Below are 21,903 nucleotides of genomic sequence, written 5' to 3'. Positions count from 1 at the left end.
GCAGGCAATATTTCACGTGAAGATTTGAAAGCAAAGTCATTGTTTGCTTGCTGCTACTTTACAGAGGCTCTCAAAGCTTTAGAGTCATTTTTGTTTTGTTGTGTTTTCTGGGGTTTTCACAAAACTGAGAATGGATTTTGCATCGTGACATCAAATCCACGAGAAAGAAATGTAACATTTAATGTCCCACGGTTTACTGGAACAGAACGGATGGAGTGAAGTACAAAACCAACAACACACTGACTTTAGTGCTCACAGTATATGGCAGTAACATGTTTACATCATTCCCTGCACTGCATTAGCTGGTCCCAGGACAGCCAAGTGCTCCTGCATTCTCCAGGAAGGCATTCAAGCGGTTCTCATCTACCGGCTATTAGGAGACACACCCTGCAGAGAGCCATACAACAACAGGCTGAAGTAGAGGGACCATGTGGCTGCTGTACAACACAACCACGCTTAAATCTCCACTGATTTTTTCTTCTTTATTACATGTACTTTTTCGTGGGACTGTCTGTATAACAAGTACTGTGCATATTTTGTTTGTCTCTAATTGGCTAAGCAAACATTTGACAGTTAAAATAAGTTATACTGGACAGACAGTTGTAGTTTGGGATTTTCTTCCTGCTCTTATTACTACGCAACTACATATATTTCTCTGTGGAGACATGATCAGTTTATGAAATATAGGATTACACCTGTTTTTCACTAAAAAAAGCTGTTGAAAGTGGATAACATTTAGAAATGACCTAAAAATCTCAACCGAATTTGAAGAATTGACTTTATGAAGTTTGTTTATTTTGTTTCAGGGATTTCCTGTCCCATCACGATCCGAAGCTCCTTTGCTAGTGCTGTAAACACCAACACATCCCCAGTTCTCTCAATTCAAAGTCCGGACCACTAGCTGCATGGCTAACGGAGCTAACTAGCTAACAGCAGCTACTGTTAGCAGCAGTTGGCAGTTACTCTTTGTTCATATTGCTCCTTAAGATAAATATTAAAATTTTAAAAAATCTTCTGCGTCCAGGTTCTGTTCGAGTTCACAGTAAAAAAAACAAAAACAAAAAACATTTGCGTCAATTTTTTAATTTATTTTTTTATTCAGGTAAGTTCCTCTACTCTCAGACAAAGCAAATGTAAAATTGGGCTTTAAATGAGCCAGCCTGAAACTTCAGGTTCTCCCAAATCCAATGATGTATGGCACTTGATGATGGCTGCTAAAGTAGGTTAGGAAAAATAAAATACATACAGAAGAGTCAGGCGCACCAGAAATTGCTCTATGCGATTGTGGGTTAAGTGGAGATTACGAGGGAGCTAGACAACAGTAACTATAATGTAGATTCTTTATTGCCTTCTCTGTTGACGAGCACTCGACTGGCCTTTTCCCGTCGATCTAATGAGGATGGCCTTATCTTTGTTTTTGTTTTGTTTTTTACTGCAGGGAGAGGAAGGGTAGATGGTTCTCATGTCAACATTTAAACAAAATGTTTGTTTAATCTTGTTACAGCAAAGACTCATTCATCCAAGTTCATCCGTCATACATTTGATTCAAACACTGGTTTTACTCGGCTTCATTAGCAGATACCAGAGGACGACTGCCAGTCCAGCTCCTCTGAGGGCAGCACAGTGGAGTGTTTTCCAGGCGGGGAGGGAGTAGAGTCGGTGGACCCTGAACTGGAAGAATGTATGGAACCTGACAACTGCTTTCCTCAGGGTGAATACTGCTACAACCTCTGCCACCACTTAACATACTACAGACTTGGTGTTAAACTGACATTGCATATTACACTGCTAACTCACCACCACCCCTTTGTCTCTCCTCAGCCTGTGTGCAAAGGTTCCAGTGTTGTCAGGTAAATGTGGATGTGGGCCTGTGGAAAAAGTGGTGGACGCTTAGAAAGACCTGTTACCGGATCGTGGAGCACAACTGGTTTGAGTCTTTCATCATCCTCATGATCCTGCTTAGCAGCGGAGCGCTGGTAAGAGAAATGTCAATAAATCGTCGTAAATATATATTTAATAGGAATTCTGTATTAAAATGTCTAAAAATAACTACATCTCTGTTATATATTTTGTTGAGTTGTGAAGTAACATTATCCCGTCCCATTTTGTGTGTTATCACAATGCATTTTTTACTTTTCATCTGTCATTTAACAGCGTCTGCCCGAAGCTTCAGCGTGTTATTTCACGCGCGTATGTCATAGAGGTTAGAAGCGTCACCTTCATGCGTTGAAACTTGCGTCATCGTACTTATTTTAACCCAAACCATGATCATTTCCTAAACCTAACGAAGTAGTTTTGTTTCCTGAACCCAGCGAAACAGCGACAATTTCAAAACACTAGCCAAGTATTTGTTATTACCACAATGCTGACAAAAGTCACCTGACGTTGTCCTTTCCTGCACGGCCACAAATCAATGCACACTGCATTAAATGACACGAGAAAAGCTTAAAATGTGTTACAGCATGAAAATTTCCTTAAAAATATTGTGCAATTTATATGCCATCCCATGATCATGTTGGTTTTTATACACCTAATTTTGCTTCTGTCATGTAGCAGATATTGTATCTGACAACTCTTGTTAGGCAGTAAATTCTCAAGCTAATGTGTTAATTTAATGTTACATTTGGGTTAGCAAAGTCTCACCTCGCTGCTATGGTTTGTTTCAAATTTCGAAATCTTATTCAATATCTTGAACAGGATGTATTTATTTTACTTTGTATTCATATTAACAATTAATTTCTCCCTGTCATTTTCTTCACATCCAGGCATTTGAAGACGTCTACATTGAGCAGAGGAAGACCATTAAAATAATATTGGAGTTTGCAGACAAAATCTTCACCTACATCTTCATTCTGGAGATGTTACTGAAGTGGGTGGCGTATGGATTTGCCAAGTATTTCACAAATGCCTGGTGCTGGCTGGACTTCCTCATTGTTGATGTAGGTCGAAACACATACACTTTTTTTAAAAAACAGTTGTTGTTTTTTTTAGTATTCACAGATTCTCCCTTAAAACTGAGAGTATTGTGTCTCCCCTGCTAATGATCTGACATTTGGTGTCATTGTGTCGTAGGTCTCAGTGGTCAGCATGGTAGCCAATGCCATGGGATATTCTGATCTCGGTGCCATCAAGTCTCTGAGAACCCTGCGAGCTCTGAGGCCCCTGAGAGCCCTGTCAAGGTTCGAAGGCATGAGGGTAAGAGATTCCCCACCCACTCACAGAGTGCACTGTCTACCACCAGCTCACTGCGGGAGTTTTGGGGGCTTGGGTGCAAGAGGGGACTGTGAGCGTGACTGGCCTACTGGCTAGCTAGCTACGCTGGCGCTTGTGCAGCTTCACAAGTCTAGAAATGTTTTGTCATCAATTTTCATTAAACTGCTCAATACTCGAAATCTGCACAGTTGATTTCTCACCTCAAAATGGTCCAAAGTGAATTTAGTGATGAAAACGCTTTCTGTTGTTGGCCTGATCGCTTGTTCACAAGTGCTTTGCATTGTGGGAAACAGTACGAGAGTTAGGCTGGTCTCTTATACACGTATACTGCTAGTATATGTAGGAGATACACTAATAATAAACACTCGTTAATGGGGCACCACCTCCGTTATTTGGTCTATTTGAATAATCCGGAGGTAATTAATCAAATTCGACTGGACAAGTTTAACTTGTATCAATTCTAATCAATTTCAGATCAATTTATTCATCTCATATATGAAGCAGTGAGATTCTACACATATCCATCGGTTCTCCACATTAAAACAAACCTGCACAGACAACGACGTACGGTTAACTTTGTTTATTTACTAAATAAATCAAGGTGAATAAATGAAAGGATGATTCAAACAAATAATAATGATAACATAAGATGTAGAGGCTAAATGATCATGGTAATGAATGAATGGAGATGAGCGGATGGTAAAGTCACGAGTCTGGGAAGCATTCAAAGATTACTATAGTAATTTTGACACTAACGAGACCCTAACCGGATTTCTTATTAATTAAAGATTACTATGAATCAAAAGAAAAGAGACACCACCAACTCAAGAACATGCGTGTGACTCCAGCAGTGTGCGTGGGTGTTTAGCCTACTTTGCCTGAAGACTGGGAGATGTTCACCACTTTGGACCTCTCTGGAGCTGATAGCTTGACCTCGGCTTGAGGTGTCGGTCCAGGAGAAGGAGCTGAGTCGCGGATCGTCTGCGGCTTGAAGATGCCGCTCGAGCCGGATGGATGTCGCAGCTCGTCCGGTCTCCCAGTGGGTTTCTCTCGTCCAGGTGTCGGAGGGAGAGCGCAGTCTGTCCAGTACCCGGCAGGAAGGTCCCGATCCACTGCCCAGCGGGATGGCACCGCTTGTGAGCGTTGGGGGCGAGCCGGTCTTGGCTTGGCAAATGTCTATTGTTGCAAACCGTCACACGGTTTGTTGATGCAGGCAATTACTGCACAAAGCTGGTTGTTGTAATAAAAAGTCTTCTTCTTGCCTGAAGTGGTGACTCTGAACTTTTGATCGAACTAATTCAACTTTCTTGACGAAAATAACTAGAGAATAACGCTGGCCTGGCGAGTCCTCAGTTATTACTCAAAACAAGACGAATTAAGTCAAATTAACTTCTACTGAGTAAAATAACGATACTTAACAAAACGAAAGCACTTAGAATTAGTGCGTCCTCAAATTAGAAGATTGAGGTAAAAATCGCACGTGGTCAATTGTGCGGAGATTTCTGCCTAAGAGCGTGTCGCAAAAATACAAAAGGTAAAGGTTTAAAGTAAAGCTAAGAAAAATTTAGAAGAAGAGAAATTTTAAAAAGAGGTTACAGCAAGAGATTACAGCAAGCGAGCGAGTGAGCAGTTGTCTCTTGGTATTTGTAGTCCATATCAGCAGGCGGTTCCTAAGGGGCGGGCTTACGGTTATTACTGTGTATCATATCAATCGTCTACACTTACGAAACTTTGAATTAAATTAAACCGATTTAATGTTTCGCGATCGTGCTTCACCTTTCTCAGGACCTTACCATGGCAAAATAAATGGACTTAATGAAATAATATGACCTGATTAAATTCGCTGAACGAATAAAAGAAATTAACACTGGATCAAACATGAAAACACTTAAAGATACAGTAGAACTGATAGAATCTGACCACATATATAAGCATTTCTTATAGTTCTAATACCTGTAAATGAAGAAACATATTACAGACTTTTAATCAGGAAAACGTATTAAAACATAGATATCTTGAAAGTTTAATTTCTTTGTACCCGGACTCACCACTGGAGGGCACTGTGGTTCCACCAAACACATGACACAATTAAACATTAAATTTGATTTTAGCCAAATTTCATCACAGAGAAACGGGAGAAAGATCAGTTTTATGAGCTTCTCTTACTGACCCTTAATCTGTTGGAATTAAGAGAATGAGATCCTGACTTAATGGTTAATTAGAAATGGTCTGAAATCTGGAGGAACACAGAGACCATTTGGTGTGGAATGTGATCCAGATTACCTCCAGACGGGTAATAAATTCAGACCTGAAGTGTTTGCATAGAACAAGTCAGAAGGTTTCCAGTGTTCTCTTAAAAGCTAATGTGTGCTTTAGAAGTTAGAGGTGAGGAGAGAGACACAGGTAAAGAGAGAGATACTCTAAAACAAAGAAAGAAAAACATTTGATGTGAGTTAATTTACATATATAAAGACTCTGTATTGACACCTTCCGATGGCCAGTTGTCCCTCCTGGTAAGCTTCACAGAGGCCTCCCCATGACCTGTGAAAGAGGATATGTGTGCTTGCAAGGGAGAGGAGGTTCATCCAAAGGCTTTGAGTTGTAAATTAATTAAAAGTGTCTTCATACGAAGTATTTACAACCAAGAAAAACACTGTCCTCTCGGCCAGGCGATAAGATGGCGCCTCTCTTCCTGTAGAGTTGCTTCAAACTTAAAAACAGAGGTGATAAGAAACACAGGGCCTCACATCAAAGATATAAAGGAACACAGCCATGTGCTCCTACATATCCCCCACTTCGATCTGAATGACCGTAGTAGCGGGAACTTTGGATCGATGAAGTCATGATGTCCATCGTCGAGGAAACTGAACTGGTACACTTCATGTTCAGAGTTGGTGTTTGTCTTTATCATGTGCTGAGGTCTATTATATAACAAAAATCGTATATATATCAAAAGAAAAGAGAGAAGCCGATAATAATACTGACGACCCTAACTCTTCCTAAGGGTTAATAGGAGGTGCTAATCTTATAGGGTTACAGGGCCTATACTAAAGTTAGTAACTGTCGTCAACTAACTGTAAAAGGGTCGCTATCACTAACTGATCACTGCACTCGAGTAAGAGTGTTTGCTCTAACTGAGTGTCTGTGGAGAAATTTAGATTTCTTGATTTTGCTTTCCCGTTGATTTGTGTCCAAATGATGGAGCTAAATTTTCAATGTATAGGATAACGTTCTCTGGTGATGGTGGGTAAAATTTCCTTCACCAGAAACAGTGGGATAAGATGCAGAAGAATCTTATCTATGGCTGAGCTGTTCACTGAGGATCCAATGTCTCTCGGCGTGCCTGTCATAACGAACTGACAGGTTGTGTGTGAGGATAATCAACCGACATGACTGAAAGGTGAATGATTACTCACGTAAATATGTATTACACTGTTCATATAGATGTACATTTCTGCTTATTTTCTAAGACTGAATGGGAGCAGCTGTAACACAAGCAAGATCCTTTCAGGGATCACTAAAGTATTTCTGATTCTAATTCTGACTATAGCAAGGCGAGTTTTTATTCAGAGCTTCACTGTGGGTTTCGACCACCAAAATGATGCTCTACAACGACTGGCTTATGTTTGTAGCACCTGCGGTTGTTGGTTGATCTGTGCTCTGATGTCTGGGATTTCAGCTTGTAGTTCACATCTATAGCGATTTGACTGTGAATAAGCTGATAACATGGACTGCAGAAAATCCAAAATTAAACAAAATATTCTTACAACAATAGCTTTTCAGGAGCCCCCCAATGAATTGTTCAGGTCTGCACTGAACTATTCGTTTCTGATTGAGTGACAGTGAACTTCCACAACTGCTGCAACCTGTAAGTCGAGTCTGTCAGCTTGACAAACACTTTCTTTGTGTGTAGACGACAGCTGGTGATCAACAGTTTGGGTTGTTCTTCGCGAACAATCTCAGAGTTTTGGTTTTGATTCTACTCTATCAATTTATTATACACTTTGGACTAAAGGGCAAACGTGTTAGATTAACCCCCACTTTGAATCAATTAGTTTGGGTGAATCAAATGACTGTATTTAGTTAAGCAGGTTAAATTAGCAGGTTAATTTACAAAGCCTGTTTAACAATTCAACTTTTGTAAACGACTGGAACAACAGTGACTTTTGTTGGCAAACACAAAAAAAAATTCTACTCGCGATGGGCACTTTCAGGTGCTTTAAGGGTTTTATCCTTATTTATGACCTAATAGAGAAGTTTGCATCCCTGTCAAGTCCCATGGGGTTTTTGTGCGGATTCATCTGGTTGCGATGGACCAACTTAAGAGTCTGCTCTTCCTGACCTTTGTTTACTTTGATCTTTTGGGGCAGAAGCTTACGGGCAAGCCTTCTGGTGTCTTGGTTGTCTTTTCTCGTCAGGGGAGCAGAGGTGTAGTACCACCTTTTGTCCCCCACTTGGATTTTATCATGGGACACTTTTTGGTCATAGTAGGCTCTGTGGCCCCTTCGTGGGAAGGAAGCTCTGGGACGCAGGTTTGACAGTTGGACCTGACGGCAAATCGAGCAGTCTTTGATGTAGTTTGCTACATCTTCCTGCATGTGTGGCCAATAGGCTACTTGTTGGAGTGCCTGATATGTTGCTTTGGCTCCTCTATGTCCTGCGTGTGGAGAGTCATGGGCCTGCATTAGCATCACCCCCCTGTGGCTCTGAGGCTCCACGAACGCATGTGAAGTGAGAGCGTCGGAGACACGTACAAGGAGGTTTTCGACAATGCGCAGGGAAGTGTGTGCGTCATCCAAGTGTTTCAAGTCAGGACCAGAGCGTCTCAGTTCTGAAGAGTTGGCAGGAGCATTGGCTACTGCCTGAGCTTGAGTGACGACACCAACCCCAAGGGTGGGAGGGTTGGGAAGAGATTCAGGATTGAATTGCCAGGGAGTTTCATCAAAGGCACCAGGTGCCAAGACATCTGGCTCAAGTACATAGCCCTGAGTTTCAGTGGGATGTGGAAGATCTATAGGCAGTGGTTGGTGGACCTGTGCCCAAATCTTCAAGCGTTTGAAGTCAATCAGTGGCTCAAATCGGTTGAGGAGATCTTTACCGATGAGAAGAGGGATGGAATCAAAGGGGGACACGTACACAGGGTGGACGAGGTTCATTGATCCCATAGTGAAGTTAATAAATGCCCTAGTGGTCAAGGTAGTACCTGTGGGCGAATATGGTTGGACTTCAAGTGAGCAGTGTTGCAGCTTTAAGTTCCTGTTGGATTGGTGTACCATTGTTCGCAGTTTGTTGAAAAGCGTTGGTGACATGAGAGTCACATCTGCACCTGTGTCAAGGAGTGCTTCATGTTCAAGCTCGTTTTCAAGTATAGCAGATAGGTAGAGCTTGCGTGCAACCCCCCTTTCTTTAAGATTGCCTAAGAACTGTTGAAAAGGTGGTTCAACCTGAAAGATTGACGGGGCTTCATCAGGAGGAGTCTTGTTTGAGTCTAGCTGAACCACTAAGATTGCACTAGAGTTTGGCTGTTTACGTCCTTGGTCTGATTGCTCAGGTGTGCCATTCTTGGCCATTGGGACCTGGTTCTGAGGCAATGCATGTTCAGGTTCAGTGGGGCTCATGTACGACTCCTCTTTCACCACCACATTGGGTTGGTTGGATGAGGGTTTTGGAGAGGAAGTTGCTGGATTCTCAGGAGTCGTCAAGCGAGCAACTACTGAGAGGAGGTCAGCTTTTTCTCTATCTCCTTTGTACACATGTTCAATCATGCGTTTAATAGCGTCAAGGTCTTTCTTGCTCATACCTGATTGATTCAACTTATCAGGGCTGGTTGGTTCAGTATTTTCGTCTGTTGCTTCCTCATCAGATGGGTTTTCATGTTGCCCATTTCTGGATGGATAGCTTTGAGACCCACGTCTGTCGTGTTTTCTACCGTTATAAGTTTGACGGTTTTTCCATTGGTCTGATTGGGATTTGTTTCGGTGGGAGTCAGAAAAGTGACGTTTTGCACCAAATCGTGGTTGGTACTGACTTCTGTCAGACCGCGAGGTTTGTGGATACCTTCGACCTGAATCAGGTTGGTGAAATGAAGGGTTTTTCTGCTCTGTTGGAGGTTGGTAAGGTTGAGAAGGGGGTGTGGTTGACTCACATGGTTTGACACCCGGAACTCCTTCCAACTCCAGAGGCAAAGACTCTGTGGAAATACTCAAGATATTTGTTTCAGTGGATTTGACCAGTGTTTGTCTTTGTTTAGCAAAACCTTTTGTGGCCAGTTCACGTAGTTGTCGACTAGTGAGGGTTTCTGGACATGCCATGACACCAAGATGATGGCTAGTCGTGGGGTGGAGGTTTTGTACGAACAGTGACTTGAAGTGTAGTTCTTCCTCCATCTCTGTCTCATTCTTGGGTCCGAAATAGGCTTCATGAAGCCTCTCATAGTACTCTTGAGGGGATTCTTGTCTTCCCTGTTTGACAGCTAAAGCGGCAGTTAGACCTGTCTTTGTAGTGTAGCTTTTAAATTCATCCATCAATGCTTTGCTGAGGGCTTCATAGCTCTCTTTGACACGGCGAGGTTGTCGCTCGATGAATTTGCTGACTCTCTGATTAGAGGTGACTCTAATTAGGTAGATTTTGTCATCTACTGTGGCATCTGGGAATCTCCTCAGATAGAACTCTATGTCTTTTAGGTAAGCGCTGGTGTCGTGAGTGCCACCAGGCTTGGGTTCGAAACGGTTTATGTTTCGAGCCATTTTATCTAGGTCCCTGTCGGAGGGACTTCGCGAATAGTGCGCGCTTGAACGAGGGGGATGTTGAGGAGAGTTAGACCTTTTATTTTGGTCATGTAGGTCCCTGTCAGTCCGATTGCGGACAGCAGGGCCTATGGGCGACAAAGATCGCGGCGAGGATACGCCTATTTGAGCGTCTCTGTGGAATCTGCTCTCTCTTCTTTCCTCACGGGAGCTTGCATTTGCAGGCGTTCTTTGGAATGAACTATACTCAAGAGAATGTTCTAATTCCCTTTTAACCTCATTGAGCTCTGCCTCTTTCTTCATCTGTTCAAGATGGGATTTGTCAGCTTGGGCCCTGGCCTCTGTTAGGTCCTGTTGCATTTCTTGGAGACGTTTTTTTTCGTTTTCTCTGGCCCTGTCCCAGACTTTGAGCTTACTTTTTAGATCCTTATTTTTTTCGGTTGCTTCTTCAAGGTCTTTGTTAGCATTTTTAAGGTCTTCAGTTACTTCTCCAAGCTCATATTCCTTTTTATCTAGCTCTAGCCCTTGGGCGTTTAGGATCTGTTTTAGCTCTGAGTTTTCACTGAGCAGTGTAGCTTGTTCATGCTCTTGTGCTTTGACTTGAGACTCCAGTTGTTTATTGTAGTCTTTTGCTCTAGCTAAAGATTCCTCTGACTCAGTTAAGGACTCCCTTGCTTCGGTTAAAGCATGCACTGTCTTAGTTAAAGACTCCTCTGCTTTAGTTAAGGATTCCTCCATTTCCTCATGTTGCTTTTTAAGAGCTCTGTGGTTTTCTTTTCTGACCCTCATTTCAGCTACAGCTTTGTCTAGCAATCCATCTCTATGTTTTTGTTGCGCAGCCATAACAACGATCATGCTCCCTAACATTTTCTCTCTGGTTTTTCCTTGCATTGGTTCGGTTAGGGATTGGCATATTAGCGCGGTCATTATATTTTGTAGTTCATTAGGGTCGGCCTTCTGGATTTCGTCTACGTATCCTGGCAGCAAATTTGTTGTGAGCTCCTTTATTACTGCATCTTGTTCGGCTAGGGGATTCAAAGTTGCGGCTAGTGAACCGCCAGGACCCCCTGATTCGGTCATTGTTTAAGTTTGTTTTGAAAGGGAAAAAAATTTTTTTATTAAAATTTATTTATTTAATTTTAAATTTTTTCTATTTATTTTATTTGGGCTTTAAATGTTTAATTGTTTTCAATTAGAGGTAGGATTCACCTTTATTTGAATTAACTTGTGCAGTTCAAAACAAGTAAGCGTTTGGATTTTAAAGGATCTAACAGCTAATGTGTTAACAACAAAAACTAAAGTATTTGATCTAACTGTGGCTTTCGATTGAAACTACTTGGATGTGTAGTTAACAGCTTAATTATTTGACTTGCATGAGCATAGCATATCAGCGTCAGATTTCAAGTAATACACTAAAAAGAAAAATTTTAATTGAACTTGGATTGAAATAGTTGAATCTGGTTAAAGTTGTCAAATTGGTAATTTACAGCTAAATTAACTTTTATTTATCTGAATAATGAGACACGTTAATTTACTATGGTAGTTATTGCAGTATTACAAGTTTCCAATAATACAATTTAGCAAGTATCTGTGTGAAAAAAAAAACTTTTGTTTATTAAAGCTGAAGGATCAAATTCAGTTAGCCAAGTTAGCCAGCAGAGTATGCTATTTAGTCGTATTTGTTGTTAACAGAATCAGCCACCATGGGTGTTGTCACAAATTTGATAGTCACAGATTTGGTCATTAGAGGAAGCTATCACAAAATAAAATCTTTTACCGAATCGTCCTACAGAGGGCACTATTACAAATTTAGGAGTTTTAATAGAGTCGAGCAACAGAGGGCGCTAGTACAAATTTAATAGAGTCGAGCACTAGGGGCGCTGTCTCGGAATTGAATTTTAACAAGGCTACCTGAAGAAGAGTCTAGAGGAGGGACTTTTTAGCTCCGCCCACTGATATACCCCCTTGTTTTAGCAGGATTTAGCTCAGTGGTGATTTGGGCTCTGAAACGTTCACTTCTCAGCTGTGGGAAAAGGCAGCAATTGGTTTCACTTTTCACACAAGCAGAATCTGGGCGCAGCGGCCGGCACTGATTTCTTATCACAGACAGTTTTCAGCACATCAGAAAACATTCAACCAGCAACTAGCATTGCATTCATTTACTTATGTTTTCACCATTTGAGCTGATAGAGGTTTTCTGCCCTCCTTTACACAGCCAAATATACTGTCTTTGATCGGATGGTTGCCACAGCAACCGATCTTGATACTACGGGAGTAAAACAATTAAAAACCTCTCACTGTTTGCACAGCTGTTTTCTGTTTAGGTAGCTAATCTAAGTCAGAAAACACGAGGGTCTGAGCAAGTTACAAATATCTCCGGAACATCGCGGCAAATAAAGACTGTCTCAAGATGAGTTTCTAAGCTTTGGCACAGCGCAACAGCTTAAGATTCATCAAACCGGTTAAATTTAGAAGTGTGCAGCGACACTTATGCATGCAAATAAATCACAGACCTGGTTCAACACAGCGTCTGTACACGAAACATTAACGCACGGCGGCGTTTAACAACTCTTTAAATCATGGATCTGGTACAACGCAGCATCTACACATTAATTTCCAACATGCGGCGATGTTGAACGCTTCTTTATCATACACGGATCTGGTTACAACGCAGCATCCATACACATTACTTTCATATTAAGCAACGCGATCACAGCTCGGCGGAGTTTATGCTCACACACGATTCAAGGTAGGCCTATATACAGTCAAGAATATAAAGTTAAGTATCGCATTAATCACTCAGTGGACAGCTAAACAACGTTAAACAGCTTGGGTTTTGATTTTAAAACCGATGTTTGTCTGTACACATCAATTTAATGCAGAGAACTGTGGTTTTAGGTGGCCTCACACGGGGCACCATAATATATGTAGGAGATACACTAATAATAAACACTCGTTAATGGGGCACCACCTCCGTTATTTGGTCTATTTGAATAATCCGGAGGTAATTAATCAAATTCGACTGGACAAGTTTAACTTGTATCAATTCTAATCAATTTCAGATCAATTTATTCATCTCATATATGAAGCAGTGAGATTCTACACATATCCATCGGTTCTCCACATTAAAACAAACCTGCACAGACAACGACGTACGGTTAACTTTGTTTATTTACTAAATAAATCAAGGTGAATAAATGAAAGGATGATTCAAACAAATAATAATGATAACATAAGATGTAGAGGCTAAATGATCATGGTAATGAATGAATGGAGATGAGCGGATGGTAAAGTCACGAGTCTGGGAAGCATTCAAAGATTACTATAGTAATTTTGACACTAACGAGACCCTAACCGGATTTCTTATTAATTAAAGATTACTATGAATCAAAAGAAAAGAGACACCACCAACTCAAGAACATGCGTGTGACTCCAGCAGTGTGCGTGGGTGTTTAGCCTACTTTGCCTGAAGACTGGGAGATGTTCACCACTTTGGACCTCTCTGGAGCTGATAGCTTGACCTCGGCTTGAGGTGTCGGTCCAGGAGAAGGAGCTGAGTCGCGGATCGTCTGCGGCTTGAAGATGCCGCTCGAGCCGGATGGATGTCGCAGCTCGTCCGGTCTCCCAGTGGGTTTCTCTCGTCCAGGTGTCGGAGGGAGAGCGCAGTCTGTCCAGTACCCGGCAGGAAGGTCCCGATCCACTGCCCAGCGGGATGGCACCGCTTGTGAGCGTTGGGGGCGAGCCGGTCTTGGCTTGGCAAATGTCTATTGTTGCAAACCGTCACACGGTTTGTTGATGCAGGCAATTACTGCACAAAGCTGGTTGTTGTAATAAAAAGTCTTCTTCTTGCCTGAAGTGGTGACTCTGAACTTTTGATCGAACTAATTCAACTTTCTTGACGAAAATAACTAGAGAATAACGCTGGCCTGGCGAGTCCTCAGTTATTACTCAAAACAAGACGAATTAAGTCAAATTAACTTCTACTGAGTAAAATAACGATACTTAACAAAACGAAAGCACTTAGAATTAGTGCGTCCTCAAATTAGAAGATTGAGGTAAAAATCGCACGTGGTCAATTGTGCGGAGATTTCTGCCTAAGAGCGTGTCGCAAAAATACAAAAGGTAAAGGTTTAAAGTAAAGCTAAGAAAAATTTAGAAGAAGAGAAATTTTAAAAAGAGGTTACAGCAAGAGATTACAGCAAGCGAGCGAGTGAGCAGTTGTCTCTTGGTATTTGTAGTCCATATCAGCAGGCGGTTCCTAAGGGGCGGGCTTACGGTTATTACTGTGTATCATATCAATCGTCTACACTTACGAAACTTTGAATTAAATTAAACCGATTTAATGTTTCGCGATCGTGCTTCACCTTTCTCAGGACCTTACCATGGCAAAATAAATGGACTTAATGAAATAATATGACCTGATTAAATTCGCTGAACGAATAAAAGAAATTAACACTGGATCAAACATGAAAACACTTAAAGATACAGTAGAACTGATAGAATCTGACCACATATATAAGCATTTCTTATAGTTCTAATACCTGTAAATGAAGAAACATATTACAGACTTTTAATCAGGAAAACGTATTAAAACATAGATATCTTGAAAGTTTAATTTCTTTGTACCCGGACTCACCACTGGAGGGCACTGTGGTTCCACCAAACACATGACACAATTAAACATTAAATTTGATTTTAGCCAAATTTCATCACAGAGAAACGGGAGAAAGATCAGTTTTATGAGCTTCTCTTACTGACCCTTAATCTGTTGGAATTAAGAGAATGAGATCCTGACTTAATGGTTAATTAGAAATGGTCTGAAATCTGGAGGAACACAGAGACCATTTGGTGTGGAATGTGATCCAGATTACCTCCAGACGGGTAATAAATTCAGACCTGAAGTGTTTGCATAGAACAAGTCAGAAGGTTTCCAGTGTTCTCTTAAAAGCTAATGTGTGCTTTAGAAGTTAGAGGTGAGGAGAGAGACACAGGTAAAGAGAGAGATACTCTAAAACAAAGAAAGAAAAACATTTGATGTGAGTTAATTTACATATATAAAGACTCTGTATTGACACCTTCCGATGGCCAGTTGTCCCTCCTGGTAAGCTTCACAGAGGCCTCCCCATGACCTGTGAAAGAGGATATGTGTGCTTGCAAGGGAGAGGAGGTTCATCCAAAGGCTTTGAGTTGTAAATTAATTAAAAGTGTCTTCATACGAAGTATTTACAACCAAGAAAAACACTGTCCTCTCGGCCAGGCGATAAGATGGCGCCTCTCTTCCTGTAGAGTTGCTTCAAACTTAAAAACAGAGGTGATAAGAAACACAGGGCCTCACATCAAAGATATAAAGGAACACAGCCATGTGCTCCTACATATAGTTGGTGTTTTCAAATACAGCCTATGACTTTGCTAGGCCTAGGGAGCAGATACCTCAAAAATATATTGCATGAAACATTCCTGTCCTTTCCTAATCCTCTTTCTCCAGCTGATATTTGTCATCAATTATCGTGAATTATGTAACATTTTGGGGATTGTGCTTACACGTTTTAGCTGAGTGATGAGAATATTGCAGGGCTGCCAACTTTGAAGAAGACTATGGTTGAGGTCAATGGTCATCTGTAACTTGGCTAAGATACTTCACTTCTCACAGTTCACTTTGTATATTGTTAATAGTTTATCATTTGTTTTTATATGTAGTGTTTTTAACATTTTTGATCCTTTCGATAGATATATAACCGTTAGCAAAGTTAGCTAGCCGCACGTTAACATTATGTCGCTGTGGCTGTTTTGTTTTGTTTTGTTTTACATTCGATGCTTGGAAGAGCTGCCAAAAATGAAACTGACTGACGTACTCCATCTTGTGAAGACAAGCAGTGAAGCTCCGACCTCATTGCTGGATAAGTTTCAAATCAAATCACAAATCAGAGAGAAGGGTGACTATGTGTAGAGCCTGTATATGTTGAGCTTTTTAGGAAGCCTAGCTAGGCTAGCTGACAGGCTAACCCCGCTTGTTAAAAACACCTGATTATCTAAATTATTAGAAGTATTTTAACTAAGTTACGGATGAAAAACCACTGAGACGGCTAATGATGTATTTTGTTGAGTTTGAACTGGAAGCAAAAGGACGTGCAGTTTGTAAAGCGAACTACATTGTGCAAGTGGACAGTAGCCTACCACTTTATGGACAGCAGTGACTACTACTGCTCCCAGGTAAGAAATTGTTCAGCACATAGCTCTTCACAAGCACTTTAGATGTATCTGTACATGTTAAAAGAGATAAAACATGGTAATTATTGATATTTAGAGGTGTTGGTAGGTGGATTTTGTTACCTTTGCATAGTGGCAAGCTGGCTGTTTCACCTTGTTTCCAGTCTTTATGCTAAGCTAAGCTAACCTTCTCCTGGCTTTGGCTTCATATCACAGATACCACAAGGCGTTATAGACTTTATTCACGTTGCGGCCATTTTACGTGCCACATCACGGCCATGTTGGGAAGCTCAAATGTACAGCTGTGTTTTCAGGTTGTAAGTCACATAAACTCTGACAAATTGCTATTATTTCACTGCTTCCTGATTGATCACCTGAGAAGACAATGAAAAGTGATAGAATAGTGAGAATCTGGAGTGACATTGGGCCATATTTCAAAGGAAAATCCAATTGACCCACTGGCATCCAACCTAGCTAACATTACCATTTGATAGTGTTACATGCTACGACAAGAATGTCAAAAATATTTTCAAAAATATAAAAATATCAGTGCACATCTCGGTCACATTTATTTGAACCCAGAAGGGAAACATGTAATCAAACAGTAATGTTAGCTAAGAAGTGGTTGAATGCTAGCATTAGCTAACGGGAGGTCAAATATGTTGTTTTACCTTGAAATATAGCCTGATGTCCCTCCAGATGTTCACTATCCATCAGCTTTTCAGTTGCTGATTCATCAAGCAGCTGTGAAATGATAATGATTTTTTTCAGACTCTCTATGTTTATACGATTTGCAGCCTGGAACAGAGCAGCACAACTTTTTCCCAGCATTTGAGCTTCCCACCCTGAGGGTGACGTCAGAGGAAAATGGCCTCTGTGTGAAAAAAGTGTTTAATGTCATATTATTACAATATTTTACTGTGCAAGCATGGTCTAAATAGGGTTTGACAACTTATGTAACTGAGGGGGAGGGTTAGTCGGCTGCTGAAATCAATGTAGCATGTATTGATTAGCTGCTTTCATATTGTGGTGGTCTAGCTTTACAGCACTGATGAGCCGATGGTCTTTCCTCACATGGTAGCCAGTGTATTCCTTCATTTGCATGAACAGCTTTTCATGTGCGTCAGTCGGGCTCCAGTAGTTTACATTATAATTTCATTGTTTTGAATATTGTTTGCTGGGTTCTTTAACATGACTCCTTCATGTTTTATTTATGTTTCTGTTTCCAGTCAGCAAATTTTGTGGCATCGTCCTGCCTCTGCAAGGTGTTCTGTTTCAATGTTTCTCCAAAATTTAGTTGTGACCCACTTAAACCACTTTAAGATACATACAGTAGCATTGATCTCCAGCCTCCTCTCCTGATTCTTTTCCCACCTACACCACACAGTTATCATTGTATTTGAGCTTTGGTGTTAGTCGTGGCTGTGTTGGGCTCATGCTGATGTGTATGTTGGCTCTGAAACATTCATTCTTGTGTTTTCCTATTCTTACCATTACCATTAGTGTACAGTGGTGTACATTTATTGTACATCATTTGATCTCTGCCTGCTGTACAGATAGGCTATGTTTGTGTGTTGGTGTACAGGTGGTTGTCAACGCCTTGCTGGGAGCCATTCCTTCCATTTTCAATGTGCTGCTGGTGTGTCTCATCTTCTGGCTCATCTTCAGCATCATGGGAGTCAATTTATTTGCGGGGAAGTTCTACTCCTGTATTGACAGGGCCACAAATAAGCCTTTCAATATATCAATGGTGAAAAATAAAAATGATTGTGAAGCATTGGGTAACAAAGCTCGCTGGAAGAACTACAAAGTCAACTTTGACAACGTTGCCTTGGGGTACCTGGCATTGCTGCAAGTGGTAAGTAACTGAAACTTTTGTAAGTGTTTGATAATTACGAAAAGTGTGCAATTTTAGGCTTGTTTATGTTAGTTATTGTATTGGTTGGTAAATTGCAATTGATGAAAAAGATCATAGGGCTACTAAAATATTTTTCCTGGATATTGTTCTTTCCTATACAGGCTACATTCAAGGGCTGGATGCCCATCATGTATGCTGCTGTGGACTCTAAAAAGGTGATCAAATTTTCATGTTAATTACATTTTATGATCTTTTCATTGAACCATTGCATGTTTTTGATACTATTAATAGCCATTTATTGTATTTAGATATTGTTAGTAGTGGAAAATTACAAATGGCTTAATAAAAAGAAATAAAAGAAAAAATTCAAAAGAACTACAATACATATTGTTGTATGTTGTTATATGATAAAATACATAGCGTCTTGTCTTTTGTATGTGAATACATTGCTTTTCATTCTGACAGAAGTTTTCCATGCCACATTAATATCAAATCACTAGCAGAAGGCAACTTAAACCTGCCAATACTAGATGCAAAGCGCAATAGAGGTACTTTTAATGCATCCTCATAATCGCCATTGAGATTGCATTTCTGTCCTCCACAGCAAAACCTGTGCATGTCAAATTCATCTTAACTTTGTTTTTTGTGTGTTATGTCTGTTTTTGTCAGATGGATAACATTTGTCATACATGTGTAGGGGGTGGAGAGAGAGTCTATGTAACCATAGATGTCTGCCGTTTCCACATGATTTTGCACAGCGGTAGTAAATGAATGAGTAGCAGCCACACACCAGATCCATGCGACACACTAGCTAGCTAACATTTAACTGCAAGGACACAGTGTTGGAGGTGAGCCCCATTCATTCCTGTGAAAGCTGCTCAGTGGCACATGAAGCCAAAAAAGCTTGACTTCCCGGCTATAAAATTATCCAGATCTTCCTCATCACGGTTATTGTCAATACCAGTTATCAGCGACACCCCTATTTGAGATTCACTAAAAAAGTTTGTACAAGAAATTGCAACTGGATTTTCATTGTTGGTACTCCAACAATTTTTTTTTCTCACTAGGTAACCCTGTAATGTGACAAGTTACTTTTTAATGGCAGTAATCTTGCAACGTAACAAGTCACAAAAGTAACGCTATCCAAAGGACTGAAATCTGCAGGATTATAATTTAAACATAGTAATGTCTCCATTTTCTGTCACTAGGAGCTAGGAGACCAACCAGAGTATGAAATCAACCTGAAGATGTACATGTATTTTGTTGTTTTCATCATATTCGGAGCCTTCTTCACACTCAATCTCTTCATTGGTGTCATCATAGACAATTTCAATCAGCAAAAGAAAAAGATAAGTATCAAATCTGCTTTGTAAACCGAAATGCAACATTTATTAGAATTACTATCAGTTTCTCTTTCTGCGGTATCTACTTGTCACCTTTGCTGAGATTTAACATTCCTTGCATCCCCTCTTTACCTAGGAGGTCAAGATATCTTCATGACTGAAGAACAGAAGAAATACTATAATGCCATGAAAAAGTTGGGGTCAAAGAAACCACAAAAACCTATTCCTAGACCGTCGGTGTGTAACTAAAATCGTGACAGCATCTAATCTGCATTCCAAATATGATCTTTGTTTCATAGCACCTAAAATGTATTTTTGTTTCTCCACCTTGTGTCTTTTTCAGAACATAATTCAAGCATACATCTTTGACTTCACCACAAAACAAGCATTTGATATTGTAATAATGGTTCTAATATGGCTTAATATGGTAACCATGATGGTGGAAACTGATGAGCAGTCGAAAACACAGGAGTACATTCTCCAGAAGATTAACTTAGTATTCATTGTCATATTCAGTGGAGAGTGTTTGCTGAAGATGATCGCGCTTCGCCAATATTTTTTTACAAATGGTTGGAATGTGTTTGATTTCATCGTAGTCGTCCTGTCGATCATTGGTAAGACTCATCTCTATTCACTGTGGTGCTCAAATACATTTAAATAACTTATTTTATCAGTATACACGTGTTGTTTACTTTTTGCTTACTGTGTTTTCCTTTCTTTCCTTAGGTGTGTTCCTCGCAAACTTGATTGAGAAGTATTTTGTTTCGCCAACCTTGTTCAGAGTCATCCGACTGGCTCGGATCGGCCGAGTCCTCCGCCTTATTAAAGGCGCCAAAGGAATCCGCACACTCTTGTTTGCCTTGATGATGTCTCTTCCGGCCTTGTTCAACATCGGTCTCTTGCTGTTCTTGGTGATGTTTATCTATGCCATCTTTGGCATGTCAAACTTTGCTTACGTCAAGAGGGAAGAGGGCATCGATGACCTTTTCAATTTTGAGACATTTGCCAACAGCATGATCTGTTTGTTCCAGATCACCACCTCAGGAGGGTGGGATGGCCTACTAGGACCCATTCTCAACAAACACGCAGATGATTGCAGCAATTCCACGGCGCATCCTGGCAGTTTGGTGAAAGGAGACTGTGGAAATCCTCCTGTAGGAATTGCCTTCTTTGTGAGCTACATTATCATATGTTTCCTGATTGTGGTGAATATGTACATCGCAGTCATTCTGGAAAACTTCGGTGTGGCGACTGAGGAGAGTGCGGAACCACTAAGTGAGGATGATTTTGAAATGTTTTATGAAGTCTGGGAACGGTTTGATCCTCATGCAACACAGTTTATTGAGTACAATATGCTGTCAGAATTTGCAGATACTCTGGACCCACCATTACGTATAGCCATGCCTAACAAGATTGAACTGATCTCTATGGATCTACCCATGGTGAGTGGTGATCGCATTCACTGCCTGGACATTCTGTTTGCATTCACAAAGCGTGTTCTGGGCGAGGGTGGGGAGATGGACATCCTAAGGGGGCAGATGGAGGAGCGCTTCATGGCCTCCAATCCCTCCAAAGTGTCCTATGAGCCCATCACCACTACCCTCCGCCATAAACATGAGGACTCATCAGCCGTTGTCATCCAGAGAGCATTCAGACATTATGTAAGGAAGCATGCTGCTCTTATGGCCATGAAAACATCCAGTGATAACATTCAAAAGGATGAAACACTCGACAAAGAGGATCTTGTCACAGACAGACCCGAAGAGGTTTCTGGTGATGATAAAAGTGGAAATGAACCTTCAGCAGCACCTCAACCTCCGGGTAACAGTGTGACAACAAATGGAAACAACAAATATGAAAAAGACAAAAGTGAAAGGGAGGTTGCGGGCAAAGACATGTAAAAGAATCCTGGAGATGCAACAAAGACATTTTAATTAATGACAAAATGTTTACAACCTTTGAAAGAGACTTAGACATCCATTGGACTCTCTTCTTTAGTATGTGGATATCTATGCCAAACTGACCATGCTTACTTGAGTCTAAAGGTTGGTGCCTAAAATGGAGAAGTGGTTCATTCAGGCTGCAGTGGGACCACTTTGGCTGTGTTCATGAGTAAAGATGCCTTTTGGCTGTTTGTGGGGATGGGCAAGTGTTCTGAACAGACACATTAGTTAATGCTTTAACTTCTATTGCAGCTAGTTCTGCTATCCAGTGTCTTGAATTATTGTTATATCACTGACTGTTGTATTAATTTACCTACTTATTTTTCAATGCTATTATTTTAAGAATTCATAGTTTGGTTAATTGACTTTTTATACACTTTTTTTTTTACTCTTCAAAAGGGTCGTTCCTTCAGGGGTACTCTATACAATGAGCGACATTGCTTCAAGGCTAGTCTTGCTAACTGATAGCACTTAGAATACTTGACAAATCCAGGAGACCATGTTGCTGTTGCCGCAGTTAACTAGAAATGTAGACCTGCATGAATGTTTCTTCATGATTATGCATGCTAGGGTGTAGCTCTCTCCCTGTCCAT

General features: G+C 40.7%; 1 protein-coding gene across 1 annotated transcript in view; it reads left to right on the top strand.

The window, feature by feature from the left end:
• Positions 1-21,268, top strand: part of scn1laa (sodium channel, voltage-gated, type I-like, alpha) — a 32,325-nt gene extending 11,057 nt beyond the window's left edge. Inside the window, exons 17-26 of the mRNA XM_073473142.1 lie at positions 1,579-1,711; positions 1,822-1,976; positions 2,766-2,939; positions 3,073-3,195; positions 17,752-18,024; positions 18,186-18,239; positions 19,233-19,373; positions 19,500-19,604; positions 19,711-19,981; positions 20,094-21,268. Of these exons, the coding sequence (XP_073329243.1) occupies positions 1,579-1,711; positions 1,822-1,976; positions 2,766-2,939; positions 3,073-3,195; positions 17,752-18,024; positions 18,186-18,239; positions 19,233-19,373; positions 19,500-19,604; positions 19,711-19,981; positions 20,094-21,268 (2,604 nt within the window). The remainder of the gene's footprint in view (positions 1-1,578; positions 1,712-1,821; positions 1,977-2,765; positions 2,940-3,072; positions 3,196-17,751; positions 18,025-18,185; positions 18,240-19,232; positions 19,374-19,499; positions 19,605-19,710; positions 19,982-20,093) is intronic.
• Positions 21,269-21,903: the final 635 nt, after the last annotated feature.

Source organism: Pagrus major, chromosome 9, assembly GCF_040436345.1.
Source record: "Pagrus major chromosome 9, Pma_NU_1.0".
In the NCBI taxonomy this organism is placed as follows: Eukaryota; Metazoa; Chordata; class Actinopteri; order Spariformes; family Sparidae; genus Pagrus; species Pagrus major.
The sequence above is the reverse complement of the archived record's forward strand: the minus strand, read 5'-3'. Positions and strand labels throughout refer to the sequence as shown.